The sequence below is a fragment of the Petaurus breviceps genome, unplaced genomic scaffold, assembly GCF_028583685.1.
Source record: "Petaurus breviceps papuanus isolate PSGF00001 unplaced genomic scaffold, PetGlider_PUasm1.0 90919, whole genome shotgun sequence".
Lineage (NCBI taxonomy): Eukaryota > Metazoa > Chordata > Mammalia > Diprotodontia > Petauridae > Petaurus > Petaurus breviceps.
Genome location: NW_027187378.1, coordinates 3,143,040 through 3,166,490, shown reverse-complemented (window position 1 = coordinate 3,166,490; position 23,451 = coordinate 3,143,040). Strand labels below are relative to the sequence as shown.

The following is a 23,451-nucleotide window of genomic DNA, read 5'->3' as shown; positions in this document are numbered from 1 at the left end:
TCAGAATGCTGAATTAATGACATACTATTATTTTCTTCAGTAATAGAAGGCAATGTCAAACATAAGAGACTGGAACTTCCCTGCAGAAATAATCTGAAGGTGAAATTTATTTTTTCTTCACATGGACATATCTAAAATGACTCCAAAGGGAATAAAGAAATGGCTGTTTTATTACATTTTGAAGCTAGATGTTCTCCTATGAGTCTAATTTCAATGTACTTTAATGTTAAAGTTATATTCAGCAGCACTAATCAGCTTCCAAAATTTAGCAGACTTTCAAACTACAACTGAAATAAGGAACTAAATACTTTCAAATACAAGTTTCAGAGATCTCAAAAACATTGCTATTTCCAGTAGATAGCATGTAAAATGTAACATTTATTTTTAGCCATTCGTGGAATCACAACAGAATGGGGTGGGTTAGTTGCACAATAAATCAGTGAATAGTTGTCAACATATATGTTTTGTATACATGCTTTTGATTCCAATGAACTGAAATCCCTGCAGCAGCATTTTATCTTTAGCTCTGTTTACCACATTGTGGTACACTAAAGGTTAAGAAAAGGCATTTGACAAGCATTATTTAGGATGACTAATGGATTAAAAGGCAGTAATTGAGAACTACAGCATTATATTATATAGCATTAGTACCATGCTACATGGGCTGATTATTTTTAACTGCTTAATGTTCACATAATTCTGGGAGATACTATTGCTCATTACATACCAAATGACTCTTTAATAAACACAGAAAGAAAGAAAAAAAAAACACACAACACTGTGTAACTCTGTTTCTACATTGTAATTTCCACATTAAAAAAAAAAAGCTGGTCTTTCTGGGAACCCCAGAGTCAGGAAGACCTGGGTTCAACTCTTGCCTCTTACCTATACTAGAGGTATAACTACTGGCAAGTCATTTAACCCACAGTATGAGTTAGAGACAAGCTGCTGAAATTCATTGGTGGAGGGAGTTCCTAAACCAGGAGTTCTCCAGACTGCTGAAAGTGTAGGCTGGAATCAAAACAATATTATAAAATGAGTATCAGTTTATTTCAAAAGGCAGTTCAAGTTCTAGATGTTGGTGACAGCCTAAAACAACAATCCTTACAAAACAATGAAATTTCTTGTACTCTGTCTTCTAAGGAAATGAGTTCAAAATACAAGTATATCTTTTAAAAATAATGATATATTATCTATGGGCACTAGTATTTCAGAATTATGTGAGATTAAATGGTGAAAAGCAGTCAGCATATGAATTAAGGCACTGATGATAAATAAAATAATGCTGTTCTCTCCATTTTTGCTTTAAATCTGTTAGATATTCTAAGTAATGTCTGTTTAAAAAAACTTTTTGCACTATTTTTAAAGTCATTGAATTGTAGAGACCACAAAAATCATCCCTTTCAAACCCCTTATTTTACAGTTGGGGAAGCTAAGTAAGACCCAAAAAGACTAAATGACTTATTCAAGATCATATCACTAACACATTAACACATATTAGTAACACTTCTAGGATTAGAAGCCAGGTCTCCTCACTCCCAGTTCAGTGTTCTTTCCATTAAAGAAAAGTATTTTTTTTAAGTTAATGCTTAAATTAGCCAGATCTATTGCTTTGTGGATACTGAGTTAAAAATCAAATCAGAGCCACGTATCCAAAGACCACATGTTAAAATTTCTAATTAAGAACTTTGTATTGTACAACATGCTTTTAAATGTAATCGTGTGCAGTCTTTTTGGGGCATTAAATGTAAATATCAAAAAAGCAAACTCTTTTTCTATTCATGCTTCTGTTGATGTTAAAATCTAACTCACAATTTAACTGTGTCAGTAGAAGAGTAACCATACAGCATGAGCAATTCTTTTTGAACACATAAATGATGCTTACTTCAGCATAGCGAGAAAAGCAGCAGGTTCGACATCTGGTATACGGATTTCATCTTTGTCCTCAGCAAGCTCTCCATAAAACATTGCATGGAATACAGAGCTCCCAACAGCTAAAACATACTGTGGAGAAAGGGAAATCTTATTTCATGCTCTAAATTGAAAGCACTTTTAACAAAAAACTACCCAGGAGAGTTACTATGAACAATGAGTTTTAATAGCTATGTAGCACCAATACCAGCTCATCTGAAAAAGCAGAAACATTAAAATCTTACAGAAGTAAATAAATCCTACATGTAAAAACTGCCTTTAAATTACTACACTAGTTGCCCAAATGTTTAAAAGTGACTGCTGAACTGGCACCCACAGAAAAATCTTATCTAACAAACCAACTCTCAGAGAGTGGTAAACACACACTACTTTGCCAGCCTGTCATAGCAACTTCCAGTCACAACAGATTTTATCATATGACTGGAACTTCAAGAGTGTGCATATATTTGCGAGGGTTATAGAAATGGATAAATGGGGGCAAAGAAAGCCTTATTAAGCAGCCAAAATACCTCACGGAAGCAGTTCCCTCCCTGATATGCTACTCCCAATCCTCTAATAAGTAAAGCTTAGACACAACCAACCATGCAGTGCCTGTCAAAGGAAATCTGTTCACACTAAGTTCCAGCCTAACAGTTAAAAGTTTCCTCTTTGTTATTCCCAGGTCGAAACTGATAATGCAGCTGTTGCTTACTTTGTGTCCTGGCAACCGCTGTGTCCCACCTGGTGGCCCAACCACAAAATGAACATCTGCCATCAAATCATTGTTGAACATCACCGCATTTCTACAAACAGAGGCAGTTCATTAATTCACAGCATCCAGCATTTTTTACACACCCGGTCCACACTCCCACTGGCCACAAAGATTGAAAAGCCAAACAATATTTCAGTTACTTCAAGGTAAAACAACAAAGATTTTCAAATATATAACCATGCTTGTAATCACTAAAAATGTTTGTGAACTAAATCCAAAAAACTCATCCATGCTTTTTATAGAGCAAAGAGTTCCCATTATCTAAGAATTTAACTATGCATGTCTCATGGGCACAACTATATGAGTTAAATATTACAGCTTGCAAAAACATTTTTATCTTGGAAGAAAACAGCTGTACTATTTGGAAAAGATATGAGGCACATTTTCATTACCAACAAAGCTTCTGAATAAGATAGGAAACACATAATTTGAGTTAAAAACAAGTTGCAGGACATACAAAAGTAAAAACTTCAAATGAATATAAACTTTTAAAGTAAATAGAATGGTCTGTACTCACCTTTCTCTGATGGTGGGATAAAGCCCCTGCCAATTAGGGGCTGGGATAGTATTATTGTTATTGAGATTCTGCTGGTGGTACTGCTGGACAGTTGTTGTACTGGAGTTGGCTGGCTTCTTACGGGGAAAAATATCAGCAGCCATCTTCTTCTTTTTTTTGGTCTTCAAGGTAATGATTTCATAGCAAACTGGTGGCAACTTGCTGCTGTTACTGGTATTTGCCTTCTTAGAGCTTTTCTTGGACCTGTTCTTGACAGTCTCTGGAAGCATCAAAAAAAAGGTGAGACATTTCATGTTCTTTCCCTTGTCATCTACCATGAGGACCGTATGTCTGTCTGTGTAGCTAGATAGTCTACATAGGTAAAGATCATTAAGAAAAATAGAATGTATGCCAAGAATTTAAAAGTATGCAACAAAGCTGATATTCTGCTTCTCTTCCAGTGAGGCAAGGTGACCTTTTCACTATGATGAATAAGAAACTGGCTTTAAGTTTGATCCAGTACTTGATTTGTTAAATATATCTCCATTATGATTCTTGATTCTTTTATTTGCTTCTAAGAGCCTTTCTCAGTTTTCCAGATCACCTGAAAATGCTACACTGTGCAAAGAAGATATACATAGAGCTGTAGCACTTGTTTTCTGAATTGGGTTAACAAGATGTGCTTGCTGTAGCAGTGCGAGTCTGTTCAGCTGGCTGAAGTTGTGTGTTGAATGGATCCGAGGAGAGTAGGTATTACAGCCCTGCAGATGGAGTCAGACAGCCAGTGCTTTGAGCCAATAGCTGAAGTCACCGACAATGATTGGACCAAGAAACACAGTGACACCTATTGTAATGTGCATAGCTCCTGTGTTAAAGGGACAGCAGTTGCTTTTTCTTGCTCACTGTGCATTCAAAAAAGAAAGTACATACAGAGCACATTTAAAATGCAAGAAGTGAGTTTATCCCTATAGTGGTTTCCCCCCCCCCTCCTCTATAGGCAGATAATTTTCTTTAGGGAAAAACAAATAGCACCAATTAACAAAGGACGTTTTCTCCTTTTATTTCTACCAGAATAATTTCCCAGGCAGCATTTAATTCAGAGTATTTTAACACAATTCTCATGCCTAAAAGAATTAATAGCAAAACCATATTAAACAAATTTATTGCAGGAACATCTTTTAATAGTCTCTTTTGATGCAAGTTATATTATAGTACAAAACAAGAAAGAGATGAGATCATGCATGTATTTTAATTTACTGTGTTTCTAGCTACAATAATGCTTGTTGATAGGATTCCCAAATCTCAACACATTTAATTAGGCTCACTTACAGAGATCTGGTTGTACTACATCATTAAAAAAAAAAACAACCTTCTAGATGTACAAATAATATCTATATGAGACAGATTACATTGCTGTTTAAAGGCTGTAATTCACTGAAAATACACAAGTTGGCATTATTTGCTGGGTTCAGGATTTGAAAATTTGACTTAGAGCTGATAGTCTTATTTAGCTTTGTCATAAATTTAAAGCAATTAACCAGAAGCTTTTAATATCAAACTAATAATAAGCCCATTTAAAGCATTAAGCACTCTGCTGTTTTACTTTTTTAAAATGACACTAGCAGGTTTTCCCTGCTTTGAGTCATAAAAATAGGAGTTACTGAATGGCATATATAAATTCAACATTCATTTCCGGTCCCCATAAGGGAAAAAAGGAGTATTACAGTCAAAGCACCTGTTCTATATTCTTAACATGCTTATTTGTAAAGAGGAGCTTATGAGAAGGATAATTTAATCTTATTCCCATATTTATTTTGATTACTTCCTCATTGGCTCATTCAAAATACAAACCATCTTCAATCTCCATGTATCTCATTATCACTCTTCTCTACTCCTTTGTTCCTTATTACGCCACCCTTATGAATAACCTACTAAAGACCATACCAAAAAACAGCAGTCATACATCATCTGTTCCTTCATTTCCCATCTTCCACACTAAACTTATCTATTTCCTTATCTATCCTTTCTCTTTCCTTCTGCTTCTAGAGGATGAGGTGGGCCCTCTTCCTTGTCAGACCAGATCATCCATTTGTACCCTCAATTCCATATCTGGTTATTTTACAAAACCTCAATCCAGTCATCACATTCTCTCTCTGTCTCTGTCTCTCTCTCTGTCTCTGTGTCTCTGTCTCTAAATATTCTGAGGTCTCTTCTATGCAAACACATGCACACATATGTGCACAAACCACCCCACCCCCCAATCCTGGAATCCATCTGAATGTTTTATATTTCTCCTCTTCTTACTGTTAGACTGCCAGAAATAGCAGGCTATGTGATCTACTGCTTCCATTCCCTCAAGTCACTTTTTCAACCCTGCAAGGGCTTCAGAACAGACCACTTCATAAAACTCCTAACTTCATGATATCCAGTCCTAATCCAAAGGCAGAATCTGATCAGGCCTCATGTTCTCAACCTCTACCTTCTTGATAGTTTCTCTTCCTTTGGTTCCCACCTGGTCCTTCCACTTGCCTGACTACTCACTACTCAAACATTTTTGCTAGTTCACTTCCTTTTTCCTTATCCCCAGTCCCTATCCCTCAAAATCCCATTGGGATTTATCAGGTAAATGGGATTAAACAGCAATGTCCTGAGCTAAAAATTGTTAATGTCTCTTCTGCCTTTAGTTGTGATAAGCTGAACTCATATGCTTTGATTCACCCGACTCCTTTGGATAATAAGCACTGAATTCCTGCGGCATATAACTTTCAGTTTTACCTCTTGCCAGTTCTTCTTCTTGGATCTTGCTGAGTTTGTGGTTTTAATCTTAATCCTATCTCTGATCCTGCTTTCCATATCTTCTTCCTTTCAGCTGTTTGGTCTGTTCACCTGATTCCAGGTCTTGGTTTTCTGTACCATCTTGCCTGTCTTTATATAAGCAAGAACATTTCATCCTCACTGATACTCCTCTACAGATCCTAGCTCTGAACCTACCAGAAAATCAGATTTTATGGACCAAATATAATCCCTCAGTGTATATTTTCAACCCTCTTCTTCTCCTTGTGTTCTTTTCCTTGATAGTAAGGTCTATTTTCAAGTTTCTGATAATCATTTTTATGTAGATGACTATCAAATTAATAAATTCAACCTTAGTCTCTGAGCTCCACATTTCCAATTGCCTACTGGATACTGATTAGATGTCCCACCAAACCTGAAACTTAACAAGGGCAGAATCTGAACTCATCATTTCCCCTCTAAAATCTAACCATCTCCTCAAGTTCTCTATTTCTGTTGGTGGCATCACGTTCCCAATTATTTGGTTAAAAATTTTAGTATTGTTTGACTCTTCCCTTTTTTACCTCATCCATACACCTCAGCAATTGTCAACCTTTGTTGAATCCACTTCCACCAATATTTCTCACAACTGGTCTTCTATGTTCTATTTACACTACTTTATTTTAGGGCCTTATTACTTCTCACTTGAACTACTGTAATAACCTTACAGGTATCTCTGTTTATAGTCATTGGTCTATTCATTTTTCAATTTATCCTTCACAAGTCTGCCAAAATAATCACTCACCTCCTCAAAAGCATGGTTGTGTACAATATAAAATATTAACTCCGTAGCTTAAGTCTTACAGCCTTCATTTAACGTTCTGCTTCCAACCTACCTTTTCAGCCTTATTCTACTCAATTCTTGTCATGTACTGTACTCTACCTGCCAACTAAGGTTGAATTTGACCTGCTCACCCTGATCCTGGTGCAGTCACTCAGGCGACTTCTTACATGACTGGGATGTACTCTCTTCCTCATTTTTGCCTTATGAAATCCAACTCTTTCTTGAAAGTCCAGTTAAGAAGACAACTCCTGCACTGCTTTTCCTGATCTCTCAAGCTAGAATGTGGCGTGTCCCTCCCTCCTCATATTTCTTTGAGTATGTGGTTTAGACTTCTCCTTTGCTCAAATTACTGTCTACTCCATACCATACTTAATAGTTACATGTCTCATCCCTACATTTGACTCATTTCTGTTTCTTGAGTACCTAGAATTATGCCTTTAAATACTTATGGTACTTAATGCATCTCAAGTTGAACTGAAATTTTCCTACATGCTAGGGTCTCCTGTTTTCATCATCATCATTGCCTTAGCTGTTTGTCAGAGCCACTAGAAGAAATATCAATAGTAGAAAAGTAGTCTATCTTTCTTGGCCCATTGACTCATGGATAAATCCACAACCTTTGACGCAAACTTTTCTATTGCTATTTGAAAGAGGCTGAGTACTTCAGCTTATTTATTGGAATAAAATAAACATTCTGGGTTGCCATACAAATGTAAACAAAGGCATAGTTTCAGATGAGGACTTCAAATAAAAAGTCACACAAATATCAAGAACTTAAATCCACTACTCTCAAAGTATATATCAGACATTTCAGGAAGTAAAGCAAAATATGAGAATCCTGTCTTAGCTTTGCATAAGAAAAAGTCTGTAAGCACCAGTCACTTATGTTTACAGAAGTCCTCAGATATTTCCTCACTCATTTCATACCTCAGACACAATTCTTAGAGACTCAGAGTAACCATTTAAATGAGATCTCAGAAGTCGAATTATCCAACCCCTGTCATTTTACACATGAGAAAATGGAGGTACAGTGAGTGACTTGTCCATTGAAACCCCTAGGAGGTAAATGGCAAAGCCAGAAGTTGAACTCAGCTTCTCTGCTTCCAAGTCCAGATCTCTTTCCAGTGTATCAATTTTAATAAGGTTATTTTCTTTACCAGTCCATACTAAATTAGAAAAAACATGGTATAGTGGAAAAGAATATCAGTTTTGCAGTCTGAATTCATTATCTGCCTCAGCCACTTACTTGCTGTGTATACAACATCAAATCCCTTAAAATCTGAGCCTCATTTTCCTCATCTGTACAATGGCAATTAATGTCTATACAATGTCTCTCTATAGAGTTTGTCCTTAAGTATGTATATATGGGACACTACAAATGGACAATGATATGGGCTTGGAATTGAACAAGCCAAAAAACACTTTTTAAGTGCCTGAGGCACTGTGCTGAATGCCTGGGTTACAAAATAAAAAATAAAAAGAAAGGTAAAAAATGGTCCCTGTTCTCAAAGAGCTCACAGTTTAATGGGGGAGACCACATGCAAACAACTATGTACGAACAAGTTACAAGGAGAATAAACTGGTGATAAGCTTAGAAGGAAAGCACGAGGGTTAAGGGGGGGGGATCAAGACAGGTTTCTTGGGGTGGCCAGGTAGCACAGCGAGTAAGAGCACGGGCCCAGTGTCGGGATGACCTGGGGATCGAATCCGGGCTCAGACACTTAGCACCCACCCAGAAACACCTGGCCGTGTAACCTTAAGCAAGTTACTTAACCCCAATTGCTTAGGGGCAGCCAGGTGGCTCAGTGAGTAAGAGCACTGACCCCAGTGTTGGGATGACCTGGGGATTGAATCCAGGCTCAGACACTTAGCACCACACTCAGAAATCCCCCAATTGCTTAAAAAAAAAAGACAGGCTTCTTGCAGAAAGCAGGACTTGAGGTGAAACCTGAAGGAAGCCAGGGAAGCTGAGTGGCAAAGATGAGAATTCCAGGCTTGGGGAAAAGTCAATAAAAATGTCAAGACTCAAGGGATGGAGTGTCATGTACCAGCAAAAACAAGGAGGGCAGGGCTGCTAAATCACTGAGTAAGTAGAAGAGAAAACGTGGAAAGACTCTAGATTCTTGAAGGATGTATCATCAAAGTACAAACCTCTGGAAAATCCTGTCAAGGAAGAATAGAATAACATGGACCTGGTGACATATATTTAATGTACATCCCACTTACATTCTGGGAGGCTTATCCCAAGGCTATCTACTAAGTAATGATTTTTTTCACAATAGCAAATTCTCAAGAACCATTACTAACTTGTAAAAAGTCAATAATCAGCATCCATGGAGATATGCCCTACACTGACCAAAATCACAAACACTATCGAAACTGAATTAAAGTTTTTTTCTTGGAGAGCCTAGAAAAAATAAGAAATTACTATATCTGAAAAAAGTAGAAAAATATTAGTAAGTGAGAAGAGGGTAGAAAAGCATGTTATTCATTACCATCATAAAATAAGATAAATATAAAGAATACAGGGCATATAACTTTATAGCTGGAATAGATTTTTTTAGTACATTCAAACTTTATTTTATATATAAGAAAAATAAAATTGAGAAAGACCAACTAACCCTTATTTCTGAACACTTTCCAGGGGTGCATACTACTTCTCAAATACATTTTAGAAAAACTATTAAAGATAGATCTAGAACTACTTAAATACTTGAGCTCAAAAAAATGCTCATCAACAGTTCATTGTCAACTTGGAAGGAAATATACAGTAAAATGCCACTGAGATTTGTGCTAAGCTTGTACAAACATTTTTTGTCAATGGCTTGGATAAAAGTAGACAGTGCACTTCTTGAGTGCAAACACACAACTGAGAGGAAGAGAGCCAAAATAATCTTGACAATCTAGAATGCTAAACTGCATCTATTAAGATGTAATTGAATATGGATAAATGACAAGTCAAAACTCTGGATATAAAAAAATTCAAATTAATAAGTACAAAGAGAGAGACATAATTAGATGACAATTTGTCTGAAGAAAGGGTGCAGGGGGAAAGCAGTAGATAGCAAGCTCAATTAGCAAGCAGAGCAATACAGCAGCTAAAAAGTCAATGTAAAATTACATTAAGAGAAGCATAACTTCCAGCAATAAAGATGTGAAAGTCCATCTGTACTCTATCCTAGTTAGACTCCATATTGAGCACTAGTCGGTTTATGAGTACCACATTTTTTAAGAAAAACATGGAAAGACTAGAGAATATCTAAAATGGAAAAGAATTTCAAGTTCATGCCCTCTAAGTATCAGTGGAAGAAGCCAAAGATATTTAGCCTGAAAAAGAGAAGATTCAATAGAAACTTGACAAAACTGTTTTCAAGTGCTGGAAGGAACTGTTATGTTTAGTAGAGTCTTCAATTAGTGCTATTTGTCTCCTGAGGGTAGAAATAGAAGAAGGGGGTCAGATTGAAGGTGGGGATATCCTGTGGGACTGCTGTTTTGGGGGGATGGGTGGGGGAAAAACGGGGAGAAAACTTGTAACTCAAAATCTGGCGGAAACAAATGATGTAAATCAGCAGTTAATAAAGCATTTAAATTAAAAGAAATAGAAGAAGGGGTCAAAAGATACAAAAAGACAAATCTAAGTTTGATGTCAGGGGGGAAAAAAACCTTATCTAAGTCAAGTCATAAAAAAAAGGGGAATGGGAGATTGTTTGGGAGAAAGTGCTGGGAAAAAGAGGGGAAGTACAAGCAGTGGCTAGATGGATTCTTTTATGGGGTCTGGGTTGGGCTACATGGCCCCTGAGGTTCCTTCCAACCATGTACTTTCGAGATTTTGTAAAGGGCTATATACTTGGAAGGATACATGCTTATATAAATTGACAAGATCCTAAAAGATCTAAAAGATATGAATCATATAAAAAAAAAGGAAAAGATTAACTTTTTTCCTTTCATTAAAAAATCTTTAAGTAACTCTAAGAATACATGAAAAACACTGACCAATATAAAACATTAAACACATGTAAGATGATAACAGTCATGTTGGAAATCAAGTTATATGTCCCTCTAGATCTATTATTTTATACTTTTTCTTCTGCATTGACAAAATTGGTTTTAAGGAGAAGAGGGGAAAAGAAGCCTGTGAGTTAAAGTAAATTGAACTTACTGTTATTTATATTATATCTAGATTTTAAGGTTTTTTGTGAATAATCAGTATATTATACTTCTTCCATCTCCTCATACTGCCAGTGGTACTGATTTTCATGGTTGTTTCAAGGGTATGTTTTTAGTAGCTAATGAAATGATTTCCCAAAGGAATTTAAATTTTCATGAGCATGAGTTTGTCTACCAGAAAAAAAAAACACTATTTAAAAGCTACAAAGTGTTTTGTTCAAACAACTGAGTATTTATTGGGATACTGCCTATTCCTACTTTGATAAAGAAGTTGGGCAATAGAGATGACTATGGAAATCTTGTCTCTGCTAAATTTCTAGGGCAAAAGGAAAAATCTTGGTGACTAGTTTAAAAAAAATCCAAAATAATAATTGTGACTTTGAAAAAATCAGTCACAGAACATGCTGTCATGACTAATATCAACAACCTGGGACACAGCTTTATAGGATTTAATTATAACTGCATAATATTCAATATGACAAACTCAAGATATATCTTCAAGGATAGAGGATGCTGTATGAAAAGCAGTGTAATGTGGGAGAAAAATAACAGCCCTAGAATCATAACATGGATAGTTCAAAGATCTCAGCTTCCTCATCTAAAAAATGGAAAGGCAGACCAGTTGAGCACTAAAGTATCTTTTCAGATATGTGGTGTCAGGCCGACTTGAGAGTCAAATCTGGCTTCAGACACTGACTAGCTCTGGGCAAGTCACTTAATTTGTTTACCTCAGTTTATTCACCTGTAAAATGAGGATAATAACAGCATCTAACTTGCAGGGCTGTTGTGAGGATCCAATAAGATAATATTTGTAAAGCACTTAGCATAGTGTCTGGCACATAATAGACGCTATTTATTCCCTTTTTCCTTTCCAGGTGCCAATCTTTAATATAAAATTCTGATTCTGTTACTTGTATTACCATGTGAATTTGGATGCTTTGCTTCATTCCTTTGAGTTTCAGTTTCCTCTGCAAAAAAAAAAAAAAAAAACCACTAATACCCACACCACCTTCCTACTTCATAGGGTTGTTTTAAGAAGCAACTGAGATGATGCAGACATATGAAATTACTCTGTAATAGGAAAGAGGTGCTATAGAAATATTTTTAAATAATAATTTTTTAAAGGAAACATAAAATCCCCAATTAGTATCAATTTTCTTCATCCCTCTTTTTTTCATAAACAAAGTTCAAGTAGAGATTATTCTTGAGATTGCCACCATCTTCACAGTCCCCCAGGCTTGTAAACAAGGAGTCATCCTCAACTCTCTCTCACCCACCACATCCAATCTGTTGCACCAAAGTCTGTTAATTTTACCTTTATAACATCTCTCACATACATCCCTACCCTATCTCCCCTCTGACACCACCACCATCCTGCTGTAGGCCTTCATTACTTCATGCCTGGACCACTGCAATGGCTTGCTGTTTGATCACCTTAATACAAGCCTCTCCCTATTCCAATCAATCTTCCATGCAGGTGTCAAAGTGATCTTCCTAAAGCGCAAGTCTGACCATGTCACCCCCATACTCAACGAACTCCAGCAGCTCCCTATTCATAATAAGAGCTAACAATAGCTAAAATTTATATATAACACTTAGATATGTCAGGCAATTAGTACAGTGCCTGGAACAAAGTAGGTGCTTAATAAATGTTTACTGACTTCTTAAAAAACCTGCTGTTTTACTTTTTTTCTTTATTTTTTTCTTTTTTTTTGCTTTTTGGAGGGCAACTGGGATTAAGTGACTTGCCCAAGGTCACACAGCTAGTTTTTGTGTTAAATGTCTGAGGCCAAATTTGAACTCAGGTCCTCCTGACTCCAGCACCTGTGCTCTATTCACTGCCCCATCTAGCCGCCTCCTAAAACCTGCTGTTTTAATACAATTTGTTTTAATTTATCTGTTTGCTTCTGTCAACTCTATTCTCTGAAAGTAAAGCTTTAAAACAGAGTACTGATGACATCAGAATACTCAAATAATGAATCTATTTAAAGTAGATACAGAAAAAGACATAACTGAACATGAGAAAATTCAGTAAAAATCTTAACTTGCCAAGCTCTATAGGTACATGGCCCTAATGATAAAGAAAAATATTGATTTTAATAATAAAAATAAGACAACTGATATTGTTAATAGCTCAGAAATAATATCTACCTGAATGGGAGAATAAGGTCCACCTTCAAGGTCTATGTTTACTGCCAGAATTTTTATCCATCTAGAATCTTGGCCATCATTTCAACTGAACTCCTGAATCTGGGGACTAAATAAGTTTTCAATCCATCCTAGTGAGGAAATTTAATTAAAAGAGCTAATAAAATTTTTGGGAATCTAGAGCAATGTATCAGTGCGGCACCAGTCTTAAAATTTAGCCTATTGTTTGATGCCACTATTTTTGCTTCATGCACAAAGTTTTTAAAAATAAAAAATCTTCCATGAGGCCCTAAAACAGAGCATAGCCGACTATCTACTATCACAACAATTTGTAGGGTTTTCAATCATTTTATTTCAGATTTAAGTGTCTGATCTCCTAATCATCAGATCATTTCAGAGCTGAAAGGTAGAGCTGACTCCCCAAGCTCTTCCCCAATATTGTAGATGAAGCCTATGTAATTTGTCCAAAGTCACACAACCAGCTTGAATACACATTAAATAAATATTTAATGAGTATCTACTATGAGTAAAGCATTATGCTAGGCACTTCTTGGTGGCATCAGAACCAGAGAATGGTTCTCCTAGCTTCCAGGTTAGTAGTGTTCCTTCCACTCACAATATCCCTGGCTGCCTTTATAAACTGCAAAAGTAGGAGATTCTTTAAGATTCCTTAAGACTTACATCCGCAGAGGTCTGCAAGAGATCTATTCGGTGTATTCTGCATATTGTCAATTCAATAAGGAAATAAACTATAACTAGAGGTGGATTATAACTGGTTTGAAAAGCAAAAAAAGGAAGAGATTCTACAGGTATAATGAAAGTTGGAAAACAGATCTATTATGGTTTCAACCAATTAATTAGATACTGACAATTGAGGTACAAATATTCTACTAAGATGAGAACTCAATGGTAAATTTATTACAACTTAATTATTATTCTCTGGACATGTCTGTAGATGACAGCAAGTTAACCTAAATAGCTATGATGTGGTGATATGAATTCAGGTTAGAAATGCCTACTGAATGAAAAGAAATATAGCAAGAATCTGCTAAAATAGAACTTCTAATGGTCTGAAGGAAGACAGTAGTAGATAGCAATCTGATACACAAAAATCAGGAGCAAAGTAGTTTATTATGAACAAGAAAAAAAAATCACTTAAAGAGCAATAAGAGCAAAACAAGGCCTATACATTTTTATAAATTTGAAAATCCTGTTCTGAAAGCCAAAACCTGGCACACAATGAGCACTAAATAAATGTTTGCAGAATTGTCAAACTGGATTTTACTCCAGGATCTGCCACTAACCATCTGAGTGGTCTTTTTGAAGGCACTTAAACCCTGTGTACCTCGATTTCCTCATCTACCAAGCAGAGAAAAAACATGTGCTAATGCAGTTATTAAGAGGATCTAAAAGAATAATATACATAAGAGCACTTTGGAAAAATCAGAAGTTTTTTTGCAAAGCTTCCACTTTATAAAATATAAGGTTTCATTATTAACTCTACTACAGTAAAAACAACAGCAATGCTATCTTTAATACAAAAGACAGTGGTTATATAAACAGGGCATAATGAGACAGTAAATATAGTCACGCTGCAATACGGTCTACAAATGGTGGAGCCTGCTAGAGGCTTATTTTCCCAATGAATCATCTCTTCCTCCCACTGTGCAAAACAAGACCTAGAAAAATGGTTGTGGGGTGTTAATTTTGTTTTCTTTTTTTTCATTTGGAAAAATGCCTTAACGTGTTGAGTGCTCATAATTCTACGAAAACTCATGAAAGGCATGGATCATGCCTTTAAACAATTATTATTCTAAATAAAATCTAACATGATGCCATTGCCTCTGGGTTACTCAACTATTTAATGGTCTGAACACAGTTTTCCTAGATACTAAAGCATACTTAAAACATTAATTTCAATTCAGTAAAAATCAGTTATTGAATAACTGCTATGAAATCACTTGAATTAAATCATATCATTGTATCCTACCTTGAAGCAACAGAGGTTGCTTCTGAAAAGTCTATGTAGCTAATTATGGCTGATTTTTAGGTTTGTGGAGTGCTTCATATACATTGGTTTGGTTCTGGATTCCATACTTCAGGAATGAAACTGACAAGCTGTAGAATATTCAGAAGAGAACAATCAGGATGGTAAAGGGCAAGGAGTTCGTGATGTATGAAGATCAGCTGAAGGAGCTTAAGGTCCTTAACCAGAGAACAGAAGACTGAGGAGGCAGAATTTAGGATATTACTGTCATCAATTGTTTGAAAGGCTGTGATGTAGAAAAGGGATTAGATTTCTAATCCCTCTTGCAGAAAGTAGTACTGCAAGAAATGGGGGAAATCTGAAAAGGTCTGATGTAAGGAAAAACTTCCTAACAAGCAGAGCTACGCACAACTGAAAAGGTATGCCTCAGGAGGCAGTAGGTTCCTGCTCAATGGATGTATTCAAACTAATGACCTTGTCAGGTATGCTGCAGAGAAGATTCTTTTTCTTTAAGAGGACGGGACTAGATGGCCACTAAGGCTCATTCCAGCTCTTATGTTCTGAAAGTCTGTTATCTCATGAGCTCTTCACAATTAAGACTGTGAGGAACGGCCTACTGTTATCCCCATTTTACAGATGAGAAATTTAAGACTCCGAGGTTAATCTGCTTCAGGGTCACACAACTAATAAGTGTCTGAAGGAGGATTCCTGACTACATACAAGACCTGTATTCTATCCCCTGGCCTATACCATGTTACTTTTATGCAATGTAAGCTAAATTATATTTTAAATAAATCAGGATGATTTTTTTAGGGGAATCATATTGTGAATAAATTTGTAAAGTGAAAGGTAGTCTTTTATAGAAGGAAGTAGTAAATCCCCTACTGTTTTACATAATTTTAGAGTTTCATATATAAAAGGTTATACAAATTGAGGTACACCAGTATATAGTTGGGCATAAACTCTGATATCTTTAGCTGTTACTTTGCTTTACAGTCTAATTTGATGACATAATATACTGCTTATTAGTGTGCCCCAAATAAGGTATTTTTAATGCTTCATTCAAGCAAGAGTAAGGAATATCTTCTTTATAAACTGGTCGTCAACTACCCCTTAAAAATACAAAATTCTGACTGAAACAGATTAGAATAATTGTGCTTTTATCATCTCGCTGAACGAGATGGTATATAATCACAATTCTCAACTGGGGCTGCTACTATGACAACTGTTGGTATGGCGAAAATTCTAGATACATATGCCAAAACAGGAATTTCCACTGATTAAACCTGCAAAGGCCTACTATCACCCTTATATTTTTAGTGGATTCTTATGATATATAACTACAAATGTAGAGAAATTAATAGCCACATTTAATCCCTAGAGTTACATTTGTCAAAGGTATTCTATCAAACAATCAGATATTTACAAATGCACCCAATCTTTACAAACTAAATATAGTGACAAAGGATAACATCTATATAGTTATCTCTTATTTTCATATAAACAGAGCCTACATAAAATGTTAGTCTAAGAACAAAAATAGGCCTCATCACAAAGTAACACTGATCATATGTGATATACGTGCTTTATTCTCTATACACATCAAAAAATACAAATCTTTGTTAAAAAATACAATCCTTGCCCTCCTAAAACTATTGGAAAGGATTGGAAGGTAGGCTGCATTGGGGTCAACAAGATTACAATCTAGGACTTAAACCCAATTAAAAATTCTGTAAGGGATAATCTCCATCCTGCATTTACTTCATAAACATTCTCAGAAAAGTCTGAATTGTTAGTTGAGTGGACAATAGGATTTCTGATCACCCACCAAACACGGGAAATATTTACTTCATAGATGCTTTTGGCGTTAGGTTATGAATGTGACTGCTTCTGTCACAAGGCAATATCCAATAATCTCATTTTATTGGTGAACACCACAAATGGTCATTAAGAAAAATCAAGCAGGGAGCAATTTTTTTACCTAGGAGATACAGGGATTTCTCATTTGTACAACTTTTCTCCAAAGAGGATAAGGGTAAATGGATATATGGAATACACAAACTAATGTTTTCAAGTTTTGCAACTGGGTATCTGGAAAGAAATGCTACTTTTGTAGGTTTTGAATTCTTCACCTATAAAATGAGGGTAGTGGATAAGATGACATCTAAAATAATTCCCAGTTTTACATTTCTGATTCTATGATATCTCCCTCAAAACCCAATTTTAATGGAGATTTAGTTCATAAAATCACTAATAGTCCCTATGTACAAGGAGTCACAGGAATGAATAAACCTGCAAAGTGATTTGCAAATCTTAAAAGTGCTATATAAATGCCAACTATTATCAAAATTCAAAATATTGATTTAAATTAACCTGAATTTTAAATTGTCTCCTCCATGGAGCCATCAGTAATTCTCAGACCCCAACTGAAATGAGATCCCATTTCCTCTGAACTCTCATGAGCATTTCATGTGTAGCACTGTTATGTACTTATTATATTTTACCAATCCTCACGAATTAAATCCATTGAATCTGATAAGATCACCAAGTGAAGTAGTAGGGAGGAAGTCAAGAAGGCCCAGGACAAAACCTTGAGGGACATCTATCAGAGAGCTTGATCTGGAAAAGGAGCCAGCAGAGAAGTGGTCAGAAAAGTAGGAGGAGAAACTAGTGTTATCCCAAGAACCTAGAGAGAATAAAGTATCAAGGAAAAGAGTGATCAGTAGTAGCAAAGGCTTCAGAGAAGTTAGTAAGCATGAGGGTTGAAAAAAATCAATTGGATTTGGCACTTAAAAGATCACTCGACACTGAAGAGAGCAGTTTTAGTGGAATGATAACGTTGGAAGTCATACTGTAGGGGCTAAGAAGAAAAAGAGACAAGGAAAAGTGGAGACACCTGTTGTGGAAGGCCTTTCCAAAGAGTTGAACTACAAGGGGCAGAGGATGTATATGAAGATAATTATGGAGGATAAACGGATCAAGTGAAGTGTTTTGTTTTGTTTTGTTCTGAAGATAGGGAAGACAGGGGAATGTTTATAGACAGTAGGAAAAGAGATAGCAGAGAGAGAGCTTGAAAGTGAGAGTGGGGATCAGAAATTTGATGTAGGTGATGTAGATTTTGACCACAGCTACTGAAATATTGTTTGTAGAGAAACAGAGAGATTAAGATCTATGTCAGTTGGAGATATTACCTGCTTTGGTGAAACAGATGTTTTGAAAGATATTTGAACTTGGCATACTTGGCCCAGTGCAGGGAATACAGCTATAAACGTAATACAGTTCCAGTCCTTTAGAAACTGATATTTTAATGAGGCAGACAAAATATAAGGAATCTGTTCACCAAGGAGGAGGATTTTAGTCTGTGGTAAGGGATATGTATGGAAAGTGCAGTCACAGTACGGTTCAAAGTAACAAGTTACGGTGTGAGTGGCAGGAAAGATGGCAGGGGTGATTGCCATTACACAGAATCTGTATACATGTATTTTCTCCCTAGTACACCCCTGAGATCAGTAATTGTTTCTTTTTTGTTTTTGTAATTCCAGTATATTTATTACATCAAGTTGAATTTTAAGATAGCCTTTCTTTGAGGATATACAGTAATGTGGTATGATTATGAGAAGAAAATCTCTTCGTTTATTTAATCTTTATAATAAGTATTTAAACAATTGTAAAAATGACATGTATTTAATCATATATTCACTAAAGAATTAGAAGCAACATTATACTAAAGATAAAAAGATAACTGATTTGTCATTAAAGGTGAAATAATTTTTTCACCAGTCTCTAGCAGCATCCCTTCCCTGTTCTAAAACACGGGACCCATTCTACATAATTTTTCTCTAAAATATGTTAGGGTCTTTCCAATATATCTTCAGTTATTACCCATGCTGATTTGCTTTAATTACTGTGAGATAGGGCAGTTTACTATAATGACTGTGTCATGAAATGGGAGGAAGAAAGGAAAGCAAAACTTGAAAAATAAATATTTAAGTAATCAAATTTTATTTTAGATTTGTATGCCATCTGGCTTTAATGCAAAAATGGCTGTATATCAATTTGTTAGTGCCTCCACACATCTCCTTTTCTGTCTAGTTTCAGATTTTCAGAAATAGCTTAAAAGACAACAGCATTAACCTGGTCTCCTATACTAGGACTCCTTGTAGCAAGTAGTATACTGGGTAGTAAAATCTACCAAGAGACCTACACGTTCAGATACACATTCTGTTTACCGTTTTATGACTTGTTAAGTCATTTTTGGTCTGGTTCCAATCATAGTAATTGCTATGGCTCTTATACCATTTTGTGTAGCTATCGAACTTAATGGTGAAATGATTGTTCCACTGTGTATTGTAAAATGGGAAGAAAGTAACTATCAGTCACCTATTTTGGTATGTACATTTAGATTTTAATGTTTTGAAATTCATTTCTTATTGTTAACAAATATAGCATGAGTACCATCTCTCTACTATATTCTATCCCAAAGTATGAGCAAAAGCTCAAAGATAAAAAATATTTTCTATACAAATAATTAATTGAGCTGTCAGGATTCCATGACCTCTGACACAGATATACATGAAAAAAGAGGAAATGACTCAGAAGGTGCCCAAAATGCTGCTGTTCACTTTACAACAAATATATTACTGCTAAATCTTTAAATATTCTCTGTGCCCAAGACTCAAGCAGCTTAGTGGTCAGACTTCTCCAGGCATACACACATCTTAAAAGGATACAAAATGCACATTCAGATGTTATCTTTCACACCTGAAAAGGGTAACTAGTTTAATTATAGTAGTGTGATAGCCACCAGCAAAGAATCCCTGTATCTCCCAAAATTTATATATTGGCAGTTGGCTTCCCTAGTGCTGGGGAGAGGTTAATGCCCTCTCTAGGGCATTGGCAGCAGCTGCTTCCTTCCGTCCCCTATGTTCAGGTGTCATGCCTTTATTTTAGTTATATGACCATGTGATCTCAGGAGAATTTGAAAAAAATCCCCAAGGGCTTTGGGTGGACCCAGTAAGTCAGATTTTTGGAATAACATCAACAAGAGTCACATGGGATGCACAGGCATAGCTGGGTTAAAATTTGGTAAACTGGAGGAAATATTCACAGCGATGAGATCATAGATCCATTGGAATATTAGGGTATGTCCAAGAAATATTATTCATGAAAACCAACATTTACATAATTATAAAGTTGTTATTCCCATTTTGCAGATGAGAAAATTTAGACATGATTGTGAAATGACTTGTCTAAGGAAATATAGCTGTAAGTAGTAGTACTAGTATTTAAACGCAGGTCTTTTGTGAGACATGGGGATTACAGAGAAACCCTGCCCTGAAGAAGCTTGTGTTTTATCAGGTGGATACATTATCAGATCTCACTAGAAATTTCACTATTTATGTTAACTTGCATGTACTCTGCTTTTTTAAAGAATAAAATCCTATTAGGAATACTGTTACAATGTAATTTGGCTTCCTTTTTCTCTTAAGAAATCACATGAGTCTAAGGTAAATGTAAATGTAGACCATACTAAAATTATTTCTGTTGCAACAGCATGTGAAATTAAACATAGGAAATACTTTCTCAGTGCCAAATAATTTATTTCTTGAATCCAATTGAAGTAGACCTGTAAATAGTTTAGTTATAATGGCACCAGCGTAGTTAAGGTTATGCCAACATTTATAGCACAATATGCCTTTATATAGCATCCTTCACAACAGACTTAGAAAATTTTGTAATATAAAGCTAATTAAAAGCAGCATAAAACATGCTTCTTTAATTTGGACTTAAAATCAGAACAGATTTGGCTTTCTGAGTTTTAGCCAGAAGCTGATTTCCATAATAACCCTCTGTTTGTCATAGACTTTTAATTCTACTTTAAAATTTTGTTAGGGAATGAAATTTTACAGTGTCTTGGGTTAGAAGTTTAGAAAGTTTTGCTGGTCACTTCCCCTCACCCCCGTTTACTAGCAAATGTACAAGTTGTTATTTTAGGAATTGAGCGCGAAATGCCCTGAAATATCTTATGATTTGTTTTTGTGAGAGAATTTGTTAATTTTCAACAAATATAGACCTTGTATTTTTAGTTTTTCCTCTGAGTTTGTATAAAATAAATAAACTTGGTTTTAATTACACTTGAGTATATGAAAAGAGGGTGGGTGGTAAATCAAGCTTTTCTAGTTCTTAAACACCAAGCACCAACTTGCTTTGGCATCTAGAAATTTCATCATGGTGCTTAGTATTCAAAAATTATGTGATTGAAAAATATGAACATAAAAGTGTGAATTCTGATATTAAAGCTTAATTATTTCAGGGATATGAGGTAAGGTACCATGGTGGCTGTAGTTTCTCCTGGGGACTGAGTTTAAATATATGTCAAGGATTCTGAGTGGAGGCTTCTTGTTTTTGGCTCTTCCTCCTGGGCCAGAGATATCAATCACCTCTGCCACCAACCTGAAGTCAAAATATCTAAGGCCCAGGGTCCTACGGTCTATGGAGCCTGTTGGCTCTAAGCCAGGTAAGAAAATTGTGGGCAGGGAAAATATTTGACCATAAATTTGGTTCTTTTTGAACTTGCAATTAATGTTGTAACCTGTCAGAGTCCAAACAAATTAAAATACATTTTCCTGCCTGGTTTTCGAGCCCTAGGGAAGTAAAGAAGATGGTGAGAGGGCTGGGAGGAGAAGTAATGAGTATGGAGGGCCAAATTCATGAGAACTCTTCTTTGTTGCCAAATTAAACGTTCAGTGTGCCATGATTCCTCAGAGCAAACAAGAGTTGTACTGTGACAAAAATAAAGTTTGAGGGCTCCCTGCTAAAATCCCAACTTATCTTGTATGGAAAGGACCTCTAGTCTACCTTCTTCAGCTCACAAAAATTTCACCTGTAGCAGGAAAAGGCTTTCCTCTACGATGTTCCAGTGGTAACTCTCTCTCTTTCTCAACACCATTTCTATCTTTTTCTTGTAGTTTTGACAAGGGAATGAAGCTTATGTGGTTTTGGTTGGCTTGTAGTATAGCCTTCTTAAAGTTTTACGTTCTTCTACACTCTCTGCTTGGGTGGGGAGAGGAGCATGGGGGACCAGATAAAAATGTTTGACTATTTGAAAGCCCCTTTTAATTTGGATTTATTTAGAAACTGGATCTTTCTATCATAGCCAGGATAGAAGTATAGTAGCCACTTGTAGGCCCTTTGACCAGTCATCTTTCTTAAGTGGGTTGCTTAAGCACCTTAGAAAACTTGGGGGTCTCATTCTCTCTGGACTCACCATTGCTTTATTTGGCTTCAGGGCTCAGGTTAAAGTCAAGACATGGGTTTGAGAATTTGCACTAAACTGGTACTTGGGAAGCTGATACAAAAAAGACCTTTATTATGTGGTACAGCAAGCAGGCAAATAAAAGCTTTACACACTATATAGCAATATAAACAGAGGTTTGTCCCCAGTGATGCAAGAAAATCACCCAGCTGTAATGGTAATAGGAATTTGAAGATCTTCCCTGACCCTTAATAAGCCTAAGGGAATTTTAAGACCTTCCTGCTTTGAAGATATACCCTGCCCCTTAATAGGCTGAATGTAATCCCATGGAGCCTGTAATGGGAGGAGTTTGCTGAAGGATGGAGCCCACAGGAAGCTGGGAGTCAGAGTAGCTAGACTGGAGGGAGGAAAAGAAGCATTTGAGGGAGACAGGCTTGTGAGTAAATGTTGGTTTGTGGAAAGGCAAAAGTATGCTGTGGCTCTGTGCTGTTATGGTTTAACTTCTTTGCTACTATGAATTAGCTTACTGGTTTGGGGATTCAGTTTTCTGGTGTCTGAATAGATGTTTTGCTTCTGTCTTCTATGTGGTAAGTCTGTTATATTTTGTGATCAAGCACTATGCCAGCATATTTATAGTGACCATTGGTGTTGTGAATATTGCATTGGTGCCACTTGTAGGCCCAGCACAAGGGGAAGGGGATGTGTGGGGAAAGAAACATTCAAAATTGTGGGTCAGGTGGCAAAATTATATAACCTAAGAATGGGCATGACTGAAAACAGGTAATGGGTACCAGATGTGGGAAGGATATCTGTAACCAAACCCCGATATGACAGAGAAATTTCTGGGGTCACTTATCAATCAGTACTAGGCTCAAGGGAGGTTTAAGTAGTGAGAGTTTTCCTCACTCAAAAGCTATGAGTATTATCTGCCTGACACAGTGTTAATATAAATCAAAAGAGTAGAAACAAACTTTGTTTTTGCCTATATGCTTCATGGACACTCAAGCCTAAGTGACTCCATATTTGAATGCTATTATTATAACTATAACATCAAACAATGTAAAGTTTACAATTATCACAACTATATTGGTGCCAGTCT

At 36.1% G+C, this 23,451-nt stretch overlaps 1 protein-coding gene across 4 annotated transcripts in view; it reads right to left on the bottom strand.

Moving 5' to 3' along the window:
- Positions 1-23,451, bottom strand: part of BTBD3 (BTB domain containing 3) — a 46,205-nt gene that overhangs the window by 5,482 nt on the left and 17,272 nt on the right. For 2 of the 4 annotated variants that reach the window (XM_069075425.1, XM_069075426.1), the window contains exons 2-4: positions 3,201-3,459; positions 2,624-2,714; positions 1,886-2,004 (exon numbers count right to left, since the gene is read on the bottom strand). In XM_069075425.1, coding sequence (XP_068931526.1) covers positions 1,886-2,004; positions 2,624-2,714; positions 3,201-3,343 — 353 coding nt within the window. In that variant the 5' untranslated portion in view covers positions 3,344-3,459. Of the gene's footprint in view, positions 1-1,885; positions 2,005-2,623; positions 2,715-3,200; positions 4,082-6,756; positions 8,349-23,451 lie in introns of those variants that run through there. The other 2 variants (XM_069075427.1, XM_069075424.1) reach the window with 2 other exon arrangements.